General features: G+C 39.2%; 1 protein-coding gene across 1 annotated transcript in view; it reads right to left on the minus strand.

Moving 5' to 3' along the window:
- Nucleotides 1-836: 836 nt before the first annotated feature.
- HECW1 (HECT, C2 and WW domain containing E3 ubiquitin protein ligase 1) overlaps nucleotides 837-21,754 on the minus strand; it is a gene marked incomplete at its 3' end in the record, with an annotated part of 151,937 nt that continues 131,019 nt past the window's right edge. The window contains exons 17-18 of the mRNA XM_019633943.1: nucleotides 1,541-1,639; nucleotides 837-966 (exon numbers count right to left, since the gene is read on the minus strand). Of these exons, the coding sequence (XP_019489488.1) occupies nucleotides 837-966; nucleotides 1,541-1,639 (229 nt within the window). The remainder of the gene's footprint in view (nucleotides 967-1,540; nucleotides 1,640-21,754) is intronic.

Here is a 21,754-nt window from a genome sequence, read left to right on the forward strand (position 1 = left end):
ACTAAACTAATTGGGGGATCACTTTGTAAATTATATAAATGTCTAGCCACTAACTGTACAGCTGAAACTCATATAAAATAATATTAAATGTTCACTGAAATTGAAAAAAAACTCTGGAAAGTAGATCCATGTTGTAACAAAAAAAAGAAGGAAGGCGATATAGGCAGCCTTATTAAAGGAAATAGTATTCAAAAATTATAGTTTCAATAAATGAGATTTTTTGTTTTCTATTTTAAAAACAAAATTCCATTACTATATGATCCAGCAATCTCAGTTCTGGGTATATAGCCAAAAGAATTGAAAGCAGGAACTGAAACAGACATCTGTACACCTATGTACATAGCAGCATTAGTCACAGTAGCCAAAAGGTAGAAGCAACCCAAGTGTTCATCAACAGATGAATGGATAAACAAAATGTGGTATATACATACAGTGGAATATTATCCAGCCCTAAAAAGAAGAAAGTACTGTCACACATTATAACATGGATGAACCTTGAGGACATTATGCCAAATTAAATGAACTAGTCACATAAACAGAAATACTGTATGATTCCACTTATATGAGGTACATAGTATAGCCAAATTCATAGAAAGAAAAAGTAGAATGGTGGTTGAAAGGGTTTAGGAAGAGGGAAAAATGGGGAGTTATTATTTAATGGGTATAATTTCAGTTTGCAAGATGAAAAAATTCTGGAGGTTGGTTGCACAACAATATCAATACACTTAATACTAAACTATACACTTAAAAGATGTTAAAATGGTAAATTTTATGTTATGTTATTTTTCCATAATAAAAAACAAAATGCTTTTTTGCAAGGCTTATGTCTCACAAACCTGTCCAAAAACCTCTTCATTAACGGTGAAAGTGAGGTCTAGAATATCTGTGATGTTGTTGTCCTTCATCCATTGCAAGCTCTGGTGGAATTCTTCATCCAAATATTCCAGGTCACTCAAATCACAGGGCCTGGGTCCATTTAAAGGGAGAAAGGTTAAAGAAATGGCTGCCAACACCTCATTCCAAAATGTTGTTATATAACTACACTACTAGCTAAAACAATACAGACTTACTCTAACAATTTGATACTTTTGAATATATTGATCAATCTTTTACTCTTTTTAAAAGAAAATATTAAAATATCTGCAATAAGAAACATGAAATAATTATTGACTCATGAACTCTCCATTGCAGTTGGAGAAAAGTATCATTTTAAAACAGCTAAGTTTTAGACAGATCAATTCTACTTAATAGTTTAATGAAATGTTTGTAATGTTACTATAATTGTTTATGTAAACTAATTCATATCCATTATATGATGTTATAATAATCTTCCCCTATGCTTACATAAAATCTCCAAATGCCTTTTTTTTGTACTAAAAGCTTTATTTAATATCTAAGCACTCAGAAAAGTAAACCACCATAAACCTAATAGAAATGGTTAGTCAAAACAGGGACAAAAGAGCCAGAGGTAACTAGGGAGACCCAACACCTGTTAACCTGCAGGTGGGGCCAGATGGATCATGGCTTGCAGTATACTTACAGTCTCAGGAGTGCCTTATAGAAGGGCCTTGTGAAGAAGGCATCAAGAAGGTACTGATGTATCAGAGCTAGGCCTAGGATACGACCACTAAACCTGAACCTGGAACACAGACAAGGCAGAGAAGGGCAGGTAGAAATTTACATTATTAAATATGTTAATTTATATTTTTATTTGATATGTTTCTTTATAGTACTCATCTTAAGTCACCTAAGGTATTTGCCAATTGATGACACAAGGGAGGCACCCATTCACCTCCTTATTCTTTACCAAAAACAGTGCCTGTGTTCTTGGTATGTAGTTAAGGAACCCTTCTCTCCCCCAAATACCAGAATAAAGTCATCTTGTCAGGATCCTCTTCTCAGACCTGAGAGTATAAGGAGCCAAAAGAAGAAAAGCACTGGTGAAAGGGAATTTTGGAACCCTAGATAAAGAGCCCACATTGAACGTGAGGAGCACTTGAACCCAAGGACATAAAAAGTTTTCTGGACTGTGTGTCCTTACTTACTCAAACATTCTAGAGGGTTAATGTGTACCTGATGCTATGCTGGGAAGTAAAAGGTTTGAATATGAAACACATGGCAGTTGGGCTCACAGTCAGTGGGAAGAATTACATAGGATCACATTGTGGTAAGCAGTAAGCTGAGCCTGCATTGCTATTAATATTGCCAGGCCAGCCAAATACAAAAACAGGTCTCTGCTAAAAAGGATTTGTCTTATAGACCTGGCCACATCCAGATGTAAGGGCCTTTACTGACTTAAATCCTTGTTGAAGCAAATAGCTTCCTGGAATTTTTGCTGATAACCTTCTTAGCTGAATGCAGAGGCTCCCTGGAGCTTGATGCCAGCATTGCCCTGTTCCTAACCAGCTTCTTGTCTGCCTGGTCTAGCCCACTGTTTTCTCCACCATGTCAGCCTTGCCCATCTCTGGCATCTACCTCCATAATAGAGGTCTCCCTGTTTTTTTTCCTTCTAACTAGATTTTCAAATAAGCATAGACATAATTGTTACTTTTATCAGATCCTCCCAGTTTTAATTCTCAACTAACCCATCTCCACTACATTTCATGAGGGTTTTTAGACTAAAAAAATTTCCTATTCCTATGCTGCTATAAAAATTGTTAAAATGAATAGATTATCTGATTCTGTAGAATAAGTGTAATTATAAACAATACTTTAAATTGTTACATTTGAAGTAGTCTATTTTTTTTTGCATGAAATAACATGCAAATATTAGTGAGTCTGAAGGGACTAGAGGTTAATAGAACCTCAGGGGCTATGGGGCAGTGTGAACAAAGAGGCTCATAGGATAATCTAATGTCTTAGAGTCCTCAAGGCCAGGGTGTTCCCTCAGTGCTCTTTCCTGACCACCCCAATAACTGACTGGTCTCCAACATGGTATCCACAATCCTGTGTATAAAAACAACAATACAGGCTTACCCACTTTAACTGGACTCTAAGGAATTACAACTGATGCTTCTAACATAATGCTGGGTTGTGACCATCCAGGTAGAAATGACTGAGACCACCCCAGAGCAGAAGAGAGCAAATGTCAACACAGAGGTGGCTGGCCAAGTACTATCCTCACTCAGAGGTGGTCACGGAAGCCCTAGTACAGAAAAATGGTAATATTGGCAGGCAGTGAGTATCCTCATATATGAAGTAGATGAAAATATTACATGAGAATACTATTTTTAGCTCAATGTTAAAAACTGAATACCTAAATTAATTGTAAATTTTCTAGCAAAATATAAATTATTCAAATATATTCAAGAAGAAGTAAACTAGAAAACTTTAGGAAAAAGGACTATATTCAAAATTAAGGTTGAGATTATATATGTGTGTGGCATGTATTTAAATACATGTTCTTGCAAGCCTTCACTGAACAGAAAACTCCTCTGCTTTTTAAGTAGTTTCAGAAATTAGAAAAGGATAGAAAACTTCTTAATTATGAGCTATCATAAACACAAAATGGAATCTAGAAAATAGTAAAAGAAAGAAAACTAAAGACATTTTACTCATACATTTAAAAAAATCATTAAGATTAAGAAACCCCACAATATAATCTATGAATCCATTCTCTAAACAATGCAAGATGATTAAGGATGTTTAACGTTAGGAAACTAAGGGCAGTTTAATATTAGGCATCCTATGATTAAAAGTAATTATAAGTTCAAAATACAAATATTATAGTACCTTTTTTTTTGGTTAGAAGCTGAAAAGTTACTTAATAATATCCACCATCAATCTCTAAAGAAACAAATTATTGTAGTAAGCCAGGAATAGAAGAATGTTTCCTTAACATAATAAAGAATGTTTATCTCATCATCACATTTAACAGTAAAAATACAGAAAGATGCTGGTTTTCACCACCCTTCATAATATTCCATCAGTTCTAGTCATTGCAATTAATTATAAGTGAAAAATTGGAAACAGATTTGAAATATCTTTTACTGAATGCCTATTGGGCCAACTCATGTTATTTACATTATCTCATTGATCCTTACAACAACTCTATTTTATAGTTATGGTTATCTTCATTTCACAAAGAAATTTCATTAGAAATCAAGGACCAATAATTAGCCCCGGGCAAGTAGTATAGTGAGGACGCCAACCCACATTTGCCTGATGCCAGACCAGACCTTTTCCTTTGTGTCCATTTTGAGAAGCTGAACAGTAGAGTTTAATCCACTTGTCTAGGGACCAGGCTCTGTGTGTACCTTGTGCAACGACTTAAGCGCCTATTTTCTGTTTCCTCTTTGGAAAACTGCAGTCTTTAAAGGATGGCTATTATTCCTATTATTATTTAATGTTGGCTTCTAATATCTCCTTGTGCAAATGAGAAATATTTTGGTTCAAGAAACCTTTAACTAGCTAAGACATTGGGGAATTCATTATAAAGTCCTGGTGGTGTCTCATGGAATCCAGGGTCAGAAATGTAGTCAGGCATCTGGAACATGAAGGGCCTGAGTGACTTCACCCTCCCTCATCCTTGGCTCCTCTCTGTGAACATCAACTCTTTTCTTCTCTCTCACTGTCTACACTTCCCATGTTTTAATTCCTAGAGTTCAAGTATCTAGAGAGACCAACTCAACTCTCTTTGACCTAGGCCCAGATTTCCAGCATAAGTCCTTGATTATACCAACTCAGGTTGGATGCCCACCCTGGACCAATCATGAGTGATGAGGAAAACAGGGTTTGGGGAGGGGAATCTCAGAGTCTGGTGTCTTGTTCAGCACTTTGCAACTATGATCACCATTGCTTGCTTCTCAACCAAGGATCAGATGGAGTGCAGCAGATGGGGTGTTTCTAGCTCAGGATACTGCAATGCAGATCTCCCAAAGAGAATTGTTTATTTGCTTTGAATGAAGTAGACCATAAGATGAAATTTCTTAAGACAAAATTACACTGGTTTCACAGGCTGATGTGGGAAACTAGTAGGCCCTAGATATTTTTTCATAGCTGTGCAAACAAGCTATGATAATGTGGTTTGGTTTTATATAAACATAGGCAGGATGGCTCATAGCCAGTCCAGTTTATACAGTAAAATATATTCCAGAGCAATGAACTATGATCTGGGATGTGTTTGTATAAAGCACAATAAAGCAACTATACAAATCAAATTTAAGACAACTTAAAAAGCATAGACTGAAATGAAAAACCTTTCCCAGTTGATGAATTGCCATGATGTATAATTTCATAAAGGAGAAAAAATTCTTCCAGTACTTGTGCACCTTTGTTATTTATCTCATCTAGTTTAAACAGTTACTTGTTGGGAAATTGTACTTGTTAACACAGGTTACAAATCTATAGAAATTATGAGATGTAAAGAAAATACTTTTCTTTAGTCTCTGGATCGATAACTGAAGAAACTATCCAGGTAATTTAAGCAAAAACAAACAAACAAACAAAAAGTTTATGTTTAGATCTAAGTTACTTGGCACAAATGAAGAGTTCTAAAGATAAATGAAAGTAAGTCCTTACAGAAGTAGTAGTCTCCTCCTCTCTGCCCATGGGAATGCATGTGTTAGTCATATCTAGGCCCCAGAGTCTCCCAATCAAGAGCCCCCATGTGTGAATTTGTAGGCCTCAGTCATTCTTTCCTCTCTGGAGACCCCACAAGAAGTTTCATGTGATATTGAAGACTAGCCCTGCTCATGGGGTGTGGTACTGTTTCCCTTTTTTTCTGGGCTGCCATTCTTGAAGCCATTCTGATCTCAGCACATCCAAGAGATGGTCAACATGCCACATGCTCTAGTGCCACTGCCACCAGCCCCCACCTGCTACCTGAGATCTGCTCTTCTGAGTGGTCTGTGCCAATTTTTACTTTGCCAGTAGGGAAATAGCTACTCTTTGTTGAGCTGTTCTGTTAAAGGGGCCTCACAGCAGCATTACTAGGGCCCTGGAAGTTTATTGGAGCTGCATTCAAAGTTCACTCACTGTCCTTTAACCCCTAGACTGGCAAAGTCATGATGGGTTTAGACAGCAGCTCCCATCACACATTCACAGCTGAACCTTGGTCTTTGTTGCCACTCCAGCTTGCTCTGCCATTCTTCTGCTTCTCTTAGGCTGTATTGGGCATTTCTGGTATTTCATTCAGAATTGGGAATTTCTGATGACCCTAAATTCCTGCTTGCAATTTATTCTCTGTTGGATCCCCTTCAGAAGCACATAAAACATGCCCTTGTGTGTGATTTCAATGCAGGGAAGTATTCAACTTCTCTTCTTGGAAGTGGCCTCAGGTAAATCAGCAGATTCAAGTGCGTACAATGAGGAGGTGGCTAAGAAAAAGAGAAGACAAGGCCCGTCCCCTGAATGCACTACCAGACACAGTCATGGTAAAATCCATATGCCAGCTACACCAAGTGGGTCCCATGGGAGCCCTCCTCCCAGCACTAGACATCTGAGGGGTCTGACACCCTGGTGAGTCAGGAATGGGGCCTCCCTCCATCAGTAATCTTCAAGTGAGGGGAAGAGAGAGGTTCCCTCTGGCTCTGTTCTGTATGAAAACTCCCTAGGAGATTCTGTATGTCATCACCCTGAGAGGTAGCATTTCTGACTTTTAAAAAACAAATATCATGTTTTTAAAATTTATTTTCCAATCAGAGATGTTTCCACAGAAACTAATTTGGACTTAAGACACTACAATAATATGGTCAATATGATCTTCCTTCCTGGAAAGGGAATCAGACAGTATTCTGAGAGCTGTAAAGAGGCTGCACACTTGATGATAATGGCCTTGCCTCTTGCTGCTTTTGGTGAGAGAATGGGGGGCTGAGGCAGATGCAAGAACACTTGGCAGGATGCTGAAATCTCCTTAAAACCTCGTACATGGCCTGCAAACTTTGAAGGCCTCTTCCAAATGCCATGGCATCTTCTGGAGTGTAAACACCTGCAGAAACCAGTACTGTAGTAGCAAATTCAAGGGTCTCAAAAATATTTTGTTGAGTCAATGAATGAGGCCAGCAGACTGCTAAAATTGCACTCATGTCTGGTGCTCCTAGGACATTGGCCATCACAATGACCTTCCTCTCAAGCCTTGACTCTGTGACTGCACCCACCTATGCACGACCTGCATCCTAAAGGCTGACCGGCAAGAGATCCTTTGTGATTCTCAAAAGAATAGAGGACGTTCCACAACTGTGGCTCCATTGATGCTTGCTGACCTGTGCACTGTAGAATGTTTGATGTCAGCCCTGGCCTCTGCCCACTAGATAACAGTAGCACCCCCTTCCCCACTATTGTGACAACCAAAAGTATCTCCAGGCTATGCCAAATGTCCCCTGGTGAAGGTAGGAGAAAATGACCCTCTCAGGGGAAAATATCCTAATAGGTGGTCATAATCTCCTTTCTAACTGACACATAGTTCCTACTGGCTTCTGCTGGGTCCTCTAAAGCTTTGTGTTTTGCACATGTTTGAACAGTTTTCATCACTCTCTGAATCTCTAAGTATTCCATTCTAATCCACCAAAAATCTTCTTAGACTCCCACCAAGAACTTGGGCTCTGGGTTTATCATGGAGAAAGGAAAGGAGGAAAGAATAATTCCTCCCAAATGTAATAGATTGTGTCACCCTTTTTGTAGGGATAATGCCTCACCTGAATTAAGAAAAAGAGTGAGTCTTCAGGAGAATGAGTGTGACAAGCTGGGGAAATAGTCTCCAAGGTGGGAACATGCAGTAGTTTGAGTAACAGTAAGGAGGCAAATGGGGCTGGACCCCAGAAATAGAAAAGGAGAATGGTAAAAAATGAGTTTGCAGAGCTACCCAGGGGACAGATCATGCAGGGTTTGACAGGCTATAGAAAGGACTTTGGATTTTATTCTAAGTGTGATGGCAATCCACTGGAGGTTTCACGTAGTTTGTGGAATGAGCTGATTGATGTGTTGAAATGGTCCCTTTGGAAGTTACATGGAGAAAGGTGACATTGGCAAGAGTGGAAGCAGATACGAGTTTAGAGGCTCCTGCAGTAATCCAGATGGGAGGTGATGGCAGCTTACACTAGTGTAGTGGTAGTGGAGGTGATGAGGTCAGAATTGGGATGTATTTTCATGAAAAGGCCAAGAGGATATGCTCATGGATTGGATGAAAAATGTGAGAAAAAGAGAGGTACCAAGGACAGTCCATGGTCTTGGGTCAGAGTTGTATAGATGGTGCCATTTACTGAGATAGGAAACACCAGAAGAGAAAGTTTTGGTGGAGAAACTTGAGATCTTTCTGACATATAAAGCTTAAGTAAGCAATTGTACCAATGCGTCAGCACTTCTGAAAACAGGGCCATGCTGTGGATGTTAATGTGGGACTTTTCAGGATGTAGATGGCATTTAAAGTCATGCGACTGGATGAGATCATTAAGGAAGTACATGCAAATGGAAAGGTGGACCGAGGGCTGAGTCTTAAGCAATGCAACATTCAGGAATCTGGATGATAAGAAGTGACAATAAAGCAAACTGAGAAGGAACAGGCAGTGAGGTAGGAGAGAATCAAGGGAGTTGGAGACCATGTTTTAAGAAGGAGGCAGAGACCTCTGTTAAATGCCTCTGAAATGAGGTAATAGAAGGTCTAAGGGTTGCCGAATAAATTTGGTAACCTTGATAAAAGCTGTTTCCATGGGGGGAAGGGGAGAAAAGGCTAGCTGGAGAGAATAGAGAAAAGGAAGTGGAGAAAGTGAGAACAGGTAACTCTATGTAGGAAAGTTTCTCTAAAGGGGGTAGGTGGAGAAGAGTGTGACATCAAATGTGGCTTGAGTTTGCTTTTTGAATGTGAGAGAAATTAAAGTGTGTTCATGCATTTCCAATTTTAACAAATTTACTGAGTGCTTACTATGTGCTAGATGCATACAAAAGTAACTGTTGAAAAGTTTACAGGACATTAAGGGGGACAGACATAACAATGCAGCATTTCATTACCATGTAGCAACTGCTGTTGAAGAAGAAGAATGCACAGGGTGGGTGCAAATGCAGAGGTGGCAGACTTAGCTCACTTGGAAGGGATTAAATCTAGACAGTGCTCTGGGAAGAAGTGATTACTAAGGTGAGCTTTGAAGAATAAGTAGAGCTAATATCAAAAAGACAAGAAATAACAAGGTAAAGATGTTATTAGGATGGGGAGGAAAGGGAACTCTTGTGTACTATTGGTAGGAATGTAACTTGGTGTTGCCACTATGGAAAACATTATGGAGGTTCCTCAAAAACCTGAAAATAGAGCTACCTCATGATCCAGCAATTCCAGTTTTGGGTTTTTACTGAAGAAAATGAAAATAGTAACTTGAAAAAATATATGCGCCCCTATGTTCACTGCAGCATTATTTACAATGGCCAAGAGATGGAAACAATCTAAGTGTCCACTAATGGATGAATGGATAAAGAAGATATGGTATATATACATACAATGGAATATTATTCAGCCATAAGAAAGAACAAAATCATTTCATTTAACAACAAGGGTGAACTTTAAGGGTATTTTGCTAAGTGAAATAGTCAGACAGAGAAAGACAAATGCCATGTAATCTCTCTTATATGTAGAATCTAAAACAAAACAAAACAAAACAAAATAAAACAAAACCAAGCTCATAAATACAGAGAAAAGATTGGTGGTTGCCAGAGGCTGTGTGTGTGTGTGTGTGTGTGTGTGTGTGTGTGTGTGTGTGTGTGAGAGAGAGAGAGAGAGAGAGAGAGAGAGAGAAAGAGAGGTGGCTGAGGGTGTCAAAAGGCATAAATTTCCAGTTATAAAATTAATAAGTCATGGGGATGTAATGTACAGCATGGTGACTATAGTTAATAATACTGTATTGCATATTTGAAAGTTGCTAAGAGAGTAGATCTTAAAAGTTCTCCACAAGAAAAAAACTTGTAGGTATGTATAGTGACAGATATTAACTGACTTATTGTGGTGATCATTGCACAATATGGTTGATCCTTGGACAACGCCAAGGGTTAGGAGTGTCAACCCCCACACATAGAAAATCTGTGTATAACTTTTGATTCCCCAAAAACTTCTGTTGTCCCTTGGTATTTACACAGCATTGATTCTAGGACCCCTCAAAGATAACAAGATTTGCAGATGCTCAAATCCCTTATATAAAATGGCATAGAACAATGCATACAGTGAGCACTTCCCATCTGTGAATTCCCAAAAGCGGATTTAAAATACTGTTCTTGATTCACCGTTGATTGACTCCACAGATGCAAAACCTGAGAATATGGAGTGCTGACTGTAAATTTATTGAAAAGTGGACCCACACAGTTCAAATACATGTTGTTCAAGGGTCAACTGTATGTACAAATATCAAACCATCATGCCGTGTGCCTGAAAATAATGCAATGTTAAATGTCAATTATACTTCAATTTGAAAGAACAAAGAATGGGTAGAAATTAGACTGCTTAAAGAGGTAGGAAAGTGCTTTCTAAGAAATAAAAGTCACATTTGGGAAGAGGCAGGAAATAGAATGGGATATTTTTACAACTGCAATTAATGATAACTAGAGCATAAAGAGTGAGGAGGGGCAAAATCAGGCTGCATAAATAAGAGGTGTGTGGTTTTGGAAGGCCTGATTTTCCATGCCACTGTGTTCATCGTTTAAATTTAGAAAATGGGAACCCATTAAAGGGTTTAAGCAAACATGCTTAGTTTGGGTTTTAGAGAAATCAATCTGTGGCCAGGTGAAGGATAGCTATGAGAAGGGGGGCAGCTTGGAGGGTATTACTATATCCAGGTGATTGTGAGAACATTTTGGAAGTAAAATTGGCAGGACATGGAGAATTATGTGAGCAGAAGGAGAAGTGAAGGTTGACAAGAAGAAGAAGCTCAGTGAGAGATTAGATATTAATTTAGAGGAGGATCAAGATGAGATGTCTAATAGATATCTGAATAAAAGAGTTTGAAGCTCAACATAGAGGTCAGGCTAAAAATATAGGCTTAGATTCACATTTTGATATGGAGAAAATTTTATAAAATAGTAAACTTTGATTTCATTGTTATATTTTATATAAAATTATATTTATCCATCCATCCATCTATCCATCCATCCATAAAATAGCATGAGAGGACTTGAATAAAAAAATAACACTTAGGGCCGGCCGAGTGGCGCGATGGTTAAGAACTGGCTTGGGATGCCAGAGGGCCCCGGTTCGGATCCCACATATGAGGGCCAGTGACACTGCCCTCCACAGCTAAGATGTTGAACAACAGCTCGACCTTGAGCTGGGCTGCCGAGAGTCGCCGGCGACGGCATAGGCTACAGCCCCTGTGGCAGTGGGTTGCCATGGGCTACTGTGTGTAGCCAGCAGCCAAAGTGAGCGGCCAGCAGCTGCAGTGAGCGGCCATCCAGAAGCCGGTGACTGATCTGCCTCGCCCAGGAAGAGCGCAATCATGGTGCCAACTTGGGCCAGTGAAGCAGTGTCCTCTACAACTAGACCGAAGAACAAAACAACAGCAACTTGCCTGTTACCCTTCCCTCAATTCCCCAGCAGTGTTCCCATCCCCCCAATTCCCCAATAAAAATATTTTAAAAAAATAAAATAAAAATAACATTTATTTCTGTGTGGAGGTATTTCTTGTTTGTATTAAATTTTTTCACAATGAATGTGCATTACTGATATTATAAAATGATATATATTTACTTACATGTAATAGAGATAGATATAAGGTAAACTAGAAGATAGTAGTGTCTCAGAATCCAAAGGAGCTAAATTTCAGGTAGGAGTCCATATCTAAAGTTTGGTCCATATCTGAAGTAAAGTTTCTATTAAGGGAAGGAGTGATAACAGATCACCAGGTTTGTTGATTATGTGGTCTCTGCTGCTTATGGAAACAGCAGTTTTGGTGATAAGTACTGAAGTCAGATTTCAGTAGATGAAGAAGTGAATTAGGGAAAAAGTGCCATAAGCAGGGGGAGAGTGTAGAGTGGAAAGATGAATAAGAAAGGGAAAACTGCTGGAGAAAGGACATGGTGGAGATGGGAACATCTGAATCCAGAGCCTAAATGGAAGGGTCTGCCTTGAATGGGAAGAGGAAGATGCAGGAAACGTATTAGGTTGGGTGGGTATTGGTAATTGGGATAGGAAATTGAGGTGGTTAACTCAGTGTTACTATTTCAGTAGGATCTGAAGTCATCTCCTCAGAGGAAAGGAGTCTGGTAGGGGCTTCCAAGACAGTGAAATGGAAGATGTACCAGTCAAAGGACTGATGAGTTTTGCTGTAGAGCCTGCTGAAGTTAGAGAGCATGATTTAGAATTGTACCATATCTCAGGATTATTTCATTTTTTCTAATGCTAGAGATATGGGAAATAACGTTGGTATTGAATATGGGAAAGTGAGTTATGATATTGATCCATGGTAATGTTTTACCCATCAGATGGGGTAAAAGCATGGAGGAGAGAGGGAATTGTGTGTGCAGGGAAAGGAGGAATTCAGCAGACCTGGGGTAAAGCAGGCCATGCCAGATGGGGAGGAGATGGTGAGTCTGGGGTAAATGAACTTGGTAAGCAGCTCTGGTAGAGGAAGGAGGTAGAAACATTGGCTGTAGAATAATTGATGCTGGGATTTTAGTTTTCAGTTTCAGAAATGGCATGGTTTTGGATGATAATGAGGTCTGAGGGCCACTGTAGGAGCAGGTGGCTGGAGTAGAATATAGGTTAAGTAAGGCAACTGGGTAGATTAAATCTGTTCTTGACATCCTCGTTTATTCAGATAATGTTTTGAGAAATGTGTAAATAATTCTTCCCCCTCATGCCCACCAAAATGTTTAAACATGGCAGATGCAAGGCATGATTTATATTTGGTTTTTATAAGTTCCTTGTGTAAGGAAAACATTTTACAAATTAGCTGAGAAAACCTGAAGTTTTCACCCACCACAAAAGAGACTGAGCCAACACAAGATAATTACAGGATATTATCTTTTGATTACTAACTAATGGCTCAAATGAATGTCTAGCCCTGATGCCTACCAAGGGCCCTTCATTTATATTAGCTGTACATGGGGCAAAGGAGTAACAGGGCTACTTGGTCATCAACATGGCAACATGACAGGCCAAATGAGTAACTCCCTTTTAGAGAAAGGCCTTCTATAAGTATATTATGCAGATTATCTGTATCTGTAGTGGGAGTGGGTTAAATGTTGGCCTGCAAAAAATATGTCTACTTTCTAAATTCTGGAATCTGTGAATGTGGCATTTTGTGGGAAAAGGGTTTTTGCAGATATAATTAAGTAAAGGATCTCAAAATGAGATCATCTTGGATTATCCACATGAGTCTTAAATACACTAAATGTCCTTATAAGTGTCAGAAACAGAAAAATATAGAAGCAGAGATTATAGTGATGCAGGCACAAAGAAAGGAATGCCTGGAGCCACCAGAAACTGAGTGAGGCAAGTAAGGAGACTTCCCAGAGTCTAAAGAGAGAGCATGGCCTTGCTGACACCTTCATTTTTTACTTTTGCCCTCCAAAACTGAAAATACCCAGTTTATGGTAATTTGGGATGGCAACCCTAGGAGAGTAATATAGTATTCAATCCAAAGAATATCCCTCTTCCTTAGTTTTCTGGAACACATCTCACTAAGGATATTGTGTAATTTGTAAGTTGATCCATTAAAGTCATATTTTTTATTTCACACAAGAGAGAATTCATTTAATTTTGAATGAAACATGGAGACTGGTTCCATGTCCAGAATTACATAGAAAAGTTGACCAAAAAGTTTCTCTGCCTAGATAACTAAAATGCTCTCATGCCAAAAAAAAGGGGGGCCACATACTAAACCTGACAAGCTCATGGGAGGCCAGCATGGCAGGCCCCACAAACTCAGAGACTGAAATTAATCACATAAGCTAGTTTGAACATAAAAATCCCTAACTAAAAGTGAGTCTTGGCCAGTAGTCTCATACTTGGCCTGTAGCTTCCTTGACAAAGATAAATCTTTATCTCAAGTGACCCATCTATTTGTTGTCTTTTTGCATCTAAGATAACATAACCTTGGAATGTCAGAGTAATCTCTTTTTCTGGACCCCTCAGGGTACAACCCAACACACCAGGGCAGAGGCTACAAAACCTGTCATTGTTATCTTGTTCCTTAAATACCCTCTATGTGCTGTAAAATGTTAATTATTAACTATTCTATGCCTGCCAAGTAAAAAAATGAGTTTTTCCATTTTACTTTTTATCCAATCCCAGAGATTTTACTGCTTTCCTTTCTCCCATCCTTTTAATCTACCACCAATGAATTTTGTGTAACCCTCCTTACATCTCCTTCTTTGCTTCTAATGTATAAAATCAGCTGCAAAACTGCCATTCTCCAGAGCATTTTCTTAATCCGTTGAGATTTTGCTTTCTGGCAATTGTCTCTGTTTGGCTCAAATAAACTCATTAAATAGTCATGGGATGTGGAGTATAGTGTGGGAGTGGAGTCAAGGGAATTGTAATAGATATGTATGATATTGGGGGGAAGAGGGGCGGTGGATTGGGGGAGGGGGTTGTCACCTCGAGGGGTAAAAAGTATAACTATTGTACTGTGTTGTACAGCTGAAACTAATTCTAAAAAATGTGTATTTCACAATAAAAAATAATTAAAAACAACAACAACAACAAAAAACCTTCTCTACAGGTTTGGATGTTTCTTACATTTACACTCTGAAATCTGTTATATACTCATCTACCTGGGTAATTCGTGAAGGTGAAGGTTTAGAAGGTCTTTTAATTTATAGAAGTTGTACAGACCAAAGAATACAGGAATAACAGTGTCACTGTGCTCCAGGCAGAACCCATAAAGACTTACTGACCATTTAAATGCTATGCCCCTCTCTTGCCTGCAGCTCATTAAGTAATGCACAATGTTTCACTAAAACTGAGTCACGTTAAAATAATGATAACAACAACAACAACAATATAAGTTTAACATCTTTAAGGCCTGCCTTCCTCCCTCCCTTCCTTCCTCCCTTTCTTCCTCCCTTCCTTCCTTCCTTCCTTCCTTCCTTCCTTCCTTCCTTCCTTCCTTCCTTCCTTCCTCTCTGTCTCTCTCACTCTATCTCTTTTTCTTTCAACAAATCATAATAAGGTACCTATCATTTTGGAGGCACTGCGCTAGTTGCTGGGGTAGTAGTGAACACAACAGACAAGGCTCCCAAGCTCCCACAGAGCACATAATCTAGTGACACTATCATTCAGAAAAATATTAGAATTATTGAAATCCTACCTAAGTGTTAACTAAAATGACATTCTGTAATTTTCATATGACTGGAAAAATAATAATGATTTTGACAACATCAAGTTTTCATGCTACACAAAGGTGACTGTACTGATACAACCAGGAAAGCAGGAATATCTGAAGTTATTTAATTTGTTTTGAATTAATTGTATTAATTATAGAAGTATAAAAAGCATAAACCAAACAACATTATAAATCAATATGATATTGAGGTTTGTGACTATGTTCTATTCAGCTTTATTATTTTGAAGATTTATCTACTGATTATATTTTTCTCTAGATAATAGAATTAGTTGATACCCTTTCAGATTAGAATATAAAGAGAAAGTCCTGGGCCGGCCGAGTGGCTCAGTTGGTTAAGAGCTCGCTCAAGAGTTTGAGCTCTGAGCAACAGCAGTTCGATGCCCGGCCTGAGCTGAGCAGCTGCTGAGCTGCCAACAGGTGGCAGGATGGCTCAGTTTAAAAAAAAAAAAAGAGAGGAAGTCCTTAGTGGGGAAAGCCAATCTTGGAGGCTACATTTGCTATTCATCATTTGAAAACTGCAGCCCTTCTTGCCTCTGTGTTCCTAAAGATCCCAAGACATTTCTCTGATCTGTTCCCAGCCTATGGCTGAGGTTCTATCTCCTGGATTACATCACACACTTCCCTAAATGTCTAGAGTGATTCCCATTTATCTTTCACAGTAATATTGCTGATCATTAACTTTATATGTCTCTGCCAATTATTCCTCTTCTTAGGTCCTGAGATCACTTGGCTACCTTAATCCTGTTCTTAGTGTGATTGAGGTTGTACTTCTGGCCGCATCCCACCTCTACCAATGCCATTTTCAACATTTTTTAAAAGACAGTTTTACTATTCTTAACTTAGGAAATCGATTTTAGGTGGCATACATTGGCCCCATCCCTCCAATCATTCCAGTTTCTACTGAGGTAAAACTCTTCACCCTTCCCACAGTAATGAAGATATGTATACGGTAAAACCTTGGCTTGTGAGTGATGTGTTTTTCGAGTGTTCCGCAAGACCAGCAAACATTTCTAATACATTTTAACATGTTAAACAAGCAATGTCATGCAATACAAGTAGTTTGTTTCCAGAACGAATTGTGCTCACATGCCATGGTATTACTGTATATCCATGAAATTAAACATAATTTATGTTTTTTCACATAACTTATTTTTTTTCAAACCTCTTCCAATAGACAAAAATTCTTTTGAAGACAAGATGTTGTTTATTCTGTTAATTCTATTTCATATTTAAACAAATCAGAAAATAAACAAATTTCATGGAAAGTGCATATATTTCCGGGACCTAATAGTTCCAATTTTGTTAATTTTTATACTTATAAAGAGTGAAGCCTAAGGATTTCTCAGCCATGATATTGACCACATGTTCTAATTTATTCTTGAGCTTGATATTGTTACTAGAGTACTGTTTTTGTCTTCAAAGTAAAATTTTGAAGTGGGGTGCATCTATTTCCATTTATTTAATTAATCCTTAATGTATTCATAAAATAGAGCTTGAGTCATGTAATCAAACCATAATTTTAAATCCCCATCTTATATGTTAGGATGCTGAAGTAAGGTAATGTAAATGGTCTCTGGCCAAGTTAATAAACTCTGATTCTTTTGAAACTCTTCTTCAGTTTAAATTCTAACACACCAAGACAGCAGTGGCATCTCTGTTCCTGTGCAGTACAGAGGCTCCTTTCAGCCCTCCACTGATGGTTGTTTATACAAATTTTGCAATAACCTTTTTTCCAATATTATAAATATACAGGAGAACTAAGTGTGAAATAATAACCTGAGAACCTAGCTCTCCACAGCCTCTACAGTGGGAACCTTTTTTTTTAAGTCCTTTAAATTTTAGGTCTTTATGGGCATGTCACAGCCTTTCCACTCTTTTTTTACCGATCTGCAAATAAGAGATAATAGCGTTATAATTTGCTTACCTACTTAACAGGAAAATTAAAAAGAAAAGTAATGTCATGTTAATAGGTTTTTTGAAGATGAGATGCACTTCATAATTACTAAGTTCTATTATACTTAAAAAGCCCATTGCAAAGATACTCCTCATTTTTTATACTCATAACTTTGATTAATTAAAAATAATTATCCTTTCTCAACTTCCTTCTTTAAGTACACAGAATGTTTATGATGTTCTCACACAATGTATGTTTCCATGCTTTACCCAATGTTATTATCTTTATTTTTGGAGCTTTCTGTTTCCAACTTCTCTCATATTGGTAAATTGTGTGAAAATCTGTTGTTTCTGACTGGTGTGATCTCATTTCTATGTGTGAAGATAGCATGAGCAGCTAGCTTTTTTTCTTCTCACACTCTTTGGAGGGCTCTTGAAACTGCCAGCATCCATGGCAGTGTTTCTCCAAGGGTTGGAACCCTTCTTTGGCATCTGAATTCTTTGGGTGTGTGGTAAAATGTGGGTACCTGGATGTTAGACTCTCTGTGAGGGAAGTTCTAGAAATCTGCATTTAAAACAAGTTCTGCAGGGGCTGGCCGAATGGCTGAGTTGGTTAAGAGCTCGCTCAAGAGTGAGAGCTCTGAGCAACAGTGGTTCGATTCCTGTCCTGAGCTGAGCTGCTGCTGAGCTGCCAATAGGTGGCAGGATGGCTCAGCTTAAAAAAATACTTTACATATATAAAACAAGTTCTGCAGTTGCTGACAAAAGTTTGAGGATCACTGACTCCAAGTCCCTCACCCTCTTTTTTAAGATGGAAAAAAGATGTTCTGAAAGTTAGGAGTCAGCCATTGTGTTTTATGCATGGATACAAGAGAAGGGATGGAGTATAAAGACCTGTCTTTTTGTAAGATACAGAGCATCCTTCTTGGCCTCCTCTCAGCCTGCTAACCTGCAGCCACACATATCCATGTCTGCTTCCCCACTAAATAAGGAGGGGTTCTTTTTTATGTTCAAAGCTAACTTCCTCTGTATCACCAGCTTCTAAGTGTGCATCTGCAACCTACACTTGTCAGTTATTTCCCTTCAGTCCAGAGGAAAAAGGGGTTGGCCCAGTTTCAAAGTTCCTTTCTTCACTTGTACAATAGATCTTCTTTCCTGCCTCTTCAGGGCTCTCATGCCATCAATTTTCTTCCCTCTCTTATAATTCAAGTCTTTCTCTCTTTTATATTGTTCCCACAGAAACCTTGCATACTTCTAGTTGCTCCACATAGCTGAGCTCCCTGAAAGAGCAGTTTTCAGGGCTATTGATTGCTAGAGGAAGTTAAAACAAGCAGAATTCCCTTTAAGAAGTGAACACACAATACAAACAGCAGCAACAGCTGCCAACAGTAAGAATGTCCTTGCTATGAAGCTGTTCTGGAATAAGCACTAGGGAAGTGGAGTTCTGATTCTCTGCAGTTCCCTCTCCTCCTTGCTGAACCACATTTTCCTATTCTTGGCTCCCCTCCACAGCCAGCATTGTTCTCAGTCTCTCTGCTGGGTGCACATCCTTGTCAACTGAGTTCAAGGTTGGCTCTAGGTTAGCCTTCCATTTTTACAGCTAAGTATGACTTCAGCCAGGCCCTGGCATCCCTGCCAAGTGGTTTGCTCTGTAAATTGTTCCCTCCTGGTTTGTGAGGGGGCTGGAGTGTGGTATCTGGCTCTCCTGCACAGCTGGAGGCCTGAATGAGGTAAACGAGGCAGGTGACAGCACTCAGGTGACTGAGTGAAATGCCTGCCTGAAACCCCCAGACTAACTCTGTGGGAATCTTCAGTCCCTGAGAGTCATGGCCTCTCTCTAAGCTTTGCATCTGATGAGTCTATGGGAAGCAAATGATTAGAGCAAGTGGGAGGTTCTCTTCTGGATGGATTAGAAGGAAGTCAGAGCATGGACTTAAGGGTCTGACTGCAAAGTGGCCCCTGAGTTCAGAGACTGGGTTATGCTGGTCCAATAATGTCTAATATATGACTTATTCCAATGTTGAATGTGATTTTATAAAACTGTAGGCCAACAGGATTATTCTTTTCCTGCAAAAATGTTGCTGTTCTTGTTCAGCCATGTGACACTTTTTCCCCCAACCTGTTTCCACACTGGAACATTAAAACAGTGGTTCACAAAAGGGAGTGGTTTTTCTCCTGGGAAATATTTGGCAGTGTCTGGAGACATTTTTAGTTGTCACAACTGGAGGTAGTGGTGGTGGTACAACTGCTAAACGTCCTACAACACACAGGACAGTCTCTATAATAAAGAATTATCTGACCCCAAACGTCAATAGTGCTGGATTGAAGGAACCAATCTAGCTTTCTCTAAAGCCTTCAGATGTCTCTATAAAATATACACATATACTCAAGGACAGAACGATAACATCTACATTTGTTAAGTACCTACTGGGTGCCTGTCATTTTTCTGTAACTTTACAACTGATAGGTAGGTGGATAGATAGAAATAAGCAGGTGAAAAATAAATTTAGTCCTGGTTAGAAAGTCCCTTGCTGCAGCCCCTACTTGGGACAAGACCCCTGGCAGATGCCCAGCAGGATCTCAGGCTTTCACATACCCCTAAGGGATGTGTTTACACATGTCTCTAAATCAAAAGAGTATGTTTACTCATGCCCCTAAAACAAAGAAATGAATTTCTAAATGCCAGAGGACTAGGCACCTCAGGCAGAGAAAGAGAGATAAGAGAAGGGCGAGGGGGAGGCCATTCTATCTGCAGAAATAAAAGCCCTCATGCAATGTAAGAAGAGGCTGCTTCCCTCTCTTGGGTCAGCCTGCTCCATGTCTCAGAGTGTACTCTCTTTTACTAATACATTTCTGGCTATCTTCTTCAGCACAAAATTTTCTTTATTGAATTAATTCCTTCAAGAAAACGAAGAGCTGAGGTTCAATATAATTTCCTAGTAACACAACCACCATGCAGAACAGGCACTGTTCTCTCTTTTTTATGAAGAAGGAGGCTGAGACTCAGATAGGTTAAGAAACCTGCCCTAGGTCACACAGCAACTGAAAGTTGGAGCAGGAATTTACAGTGGGTTTGCCTAGCTCTGAAGCCATCACCTTGAGGATGGACAAAGGGCCCCAGGTAAAACCTGACAAGTTCAGAAGACTGAAAATAACCACATAAGATGGTCGGAACATAAAAATTCTTAACTAAAAGACCTCTTGGCTGGTAGTCACATCCTTGGCCTGGAGCTTCCTTAACAAAGGTCAATCTTTACCTTAAGTGAGCCTGTCTATTGTCTTTTTTGCATCTAAGATAACATACCCTTGGAATGTCAGAGTAATCCTTTTTTCCAGACCCCTGAGGGGGTACAACACACTATACCAGAGCAGGAAACTACACAATCCCTCATTGTTATCTTGTTCCCCAAATACCATCTTTATGTGCTGTAAAATGCTATTAACTGATGAGGCAAAAAGGGGTTAATAAAATTGACCATGAAGGGGGACTGCCCAGGCCTGCATCCCCTCCCCAGGAACTGCCCAGGCTCATCCCTACAAATCATTCTAAGATGTCTAAACCCCTCTAGAAAGGGGAGATAAGGCCTGACTGGTTTTAACTAGTTCTTCGCACATGCGCAAACTGCCCAAAACTCTCTGTTAGTTGAACTCTAGACTAATTATAATGCAATTAGAATGGAATGAACATAAAGGCTTGGCCTCCTGTGGGTTTTTCTGTATGCATTCTGGGTAAGAGCATGCGTAGAAAGAAACTGGTTATATAACCAACATATGCCAATCAAATGACTTGAGAGAAACTTCACATCTCCTGCTGTATAAAAATTTACCTACCCATTTCCATATAAGAAAAAGTTAACCTAGAGTACCGGGCAGCCATCTTTCTGAGACACTCCCATTAGTTTTCTACCTCTTGACTTTAATAAAGTTTCTTATCTTTTCATTTTTCTGTGCCTCATGAATGCTTTCACACTTTGCAAGCAACGAGGGTTATTAAAAGACAATACATTGACTACCCTGTACCCACCAGTATAAAAGAAGTGTGTGTCTCTCCATTTTACTTTTTATCCAATCCCAGAGATTTTCCCACTTAATCTACCACCAATAGATTTCATGTAACCCTCCTCCTTTGATGCTATGTATAAAATAAGCTGCAAAACGCAATTTTGGGGAGCATTTTCTCAATCTGTTGAGACTTCCCAGCAATTGTCATCAGTTTGGCTCATATAAACTCTTATAAGCTTTCTCTTAGGCTGGATGTTTTTCATTGACAGACCCATGAAATGAAAGAAGAAACACAGAGGAAACAGGGCATGTCACATGGGAAGTGGAGCACAGCCCCTGTGAAAGCAGGGAGGGCAGAGAAGCTGGTCTGGAGAGGCCAAAGGTGACTCAGGCAGGCCATCTTAGTGTTAGGGCTGCCTGAGGATGTGAGGAATCTGGACTTCATTTTGTAGACAGCAGAAATTATTAAAGATTTTTGTGCTGAGCAAAGGTGGGAAGGGTGGCACAATGGAGTGGAGAATGGACAAAAGCAGAGGTAGGGTGAGCAAAGTAATAGTACATACATGTGACATATGAAGTCGAACAATTAAGTTTGTGAACTC

The sequence above is a fragment of the Hipposideros armiger genome, unplaced genomic scaffold, assembly GCF_001890085.2.
Source record: "Hipposideros armiger isolate ML-2016 unplaced genomic scaffold, ASM189008v1 scaffold_1450, whole genome shotgun sequence".
NCBI lineage: Eukaryota > Metazoa > Chordata > Mammalia > Chiroptera > Hipposideridae > Hipposideros > Hipposideros armiger.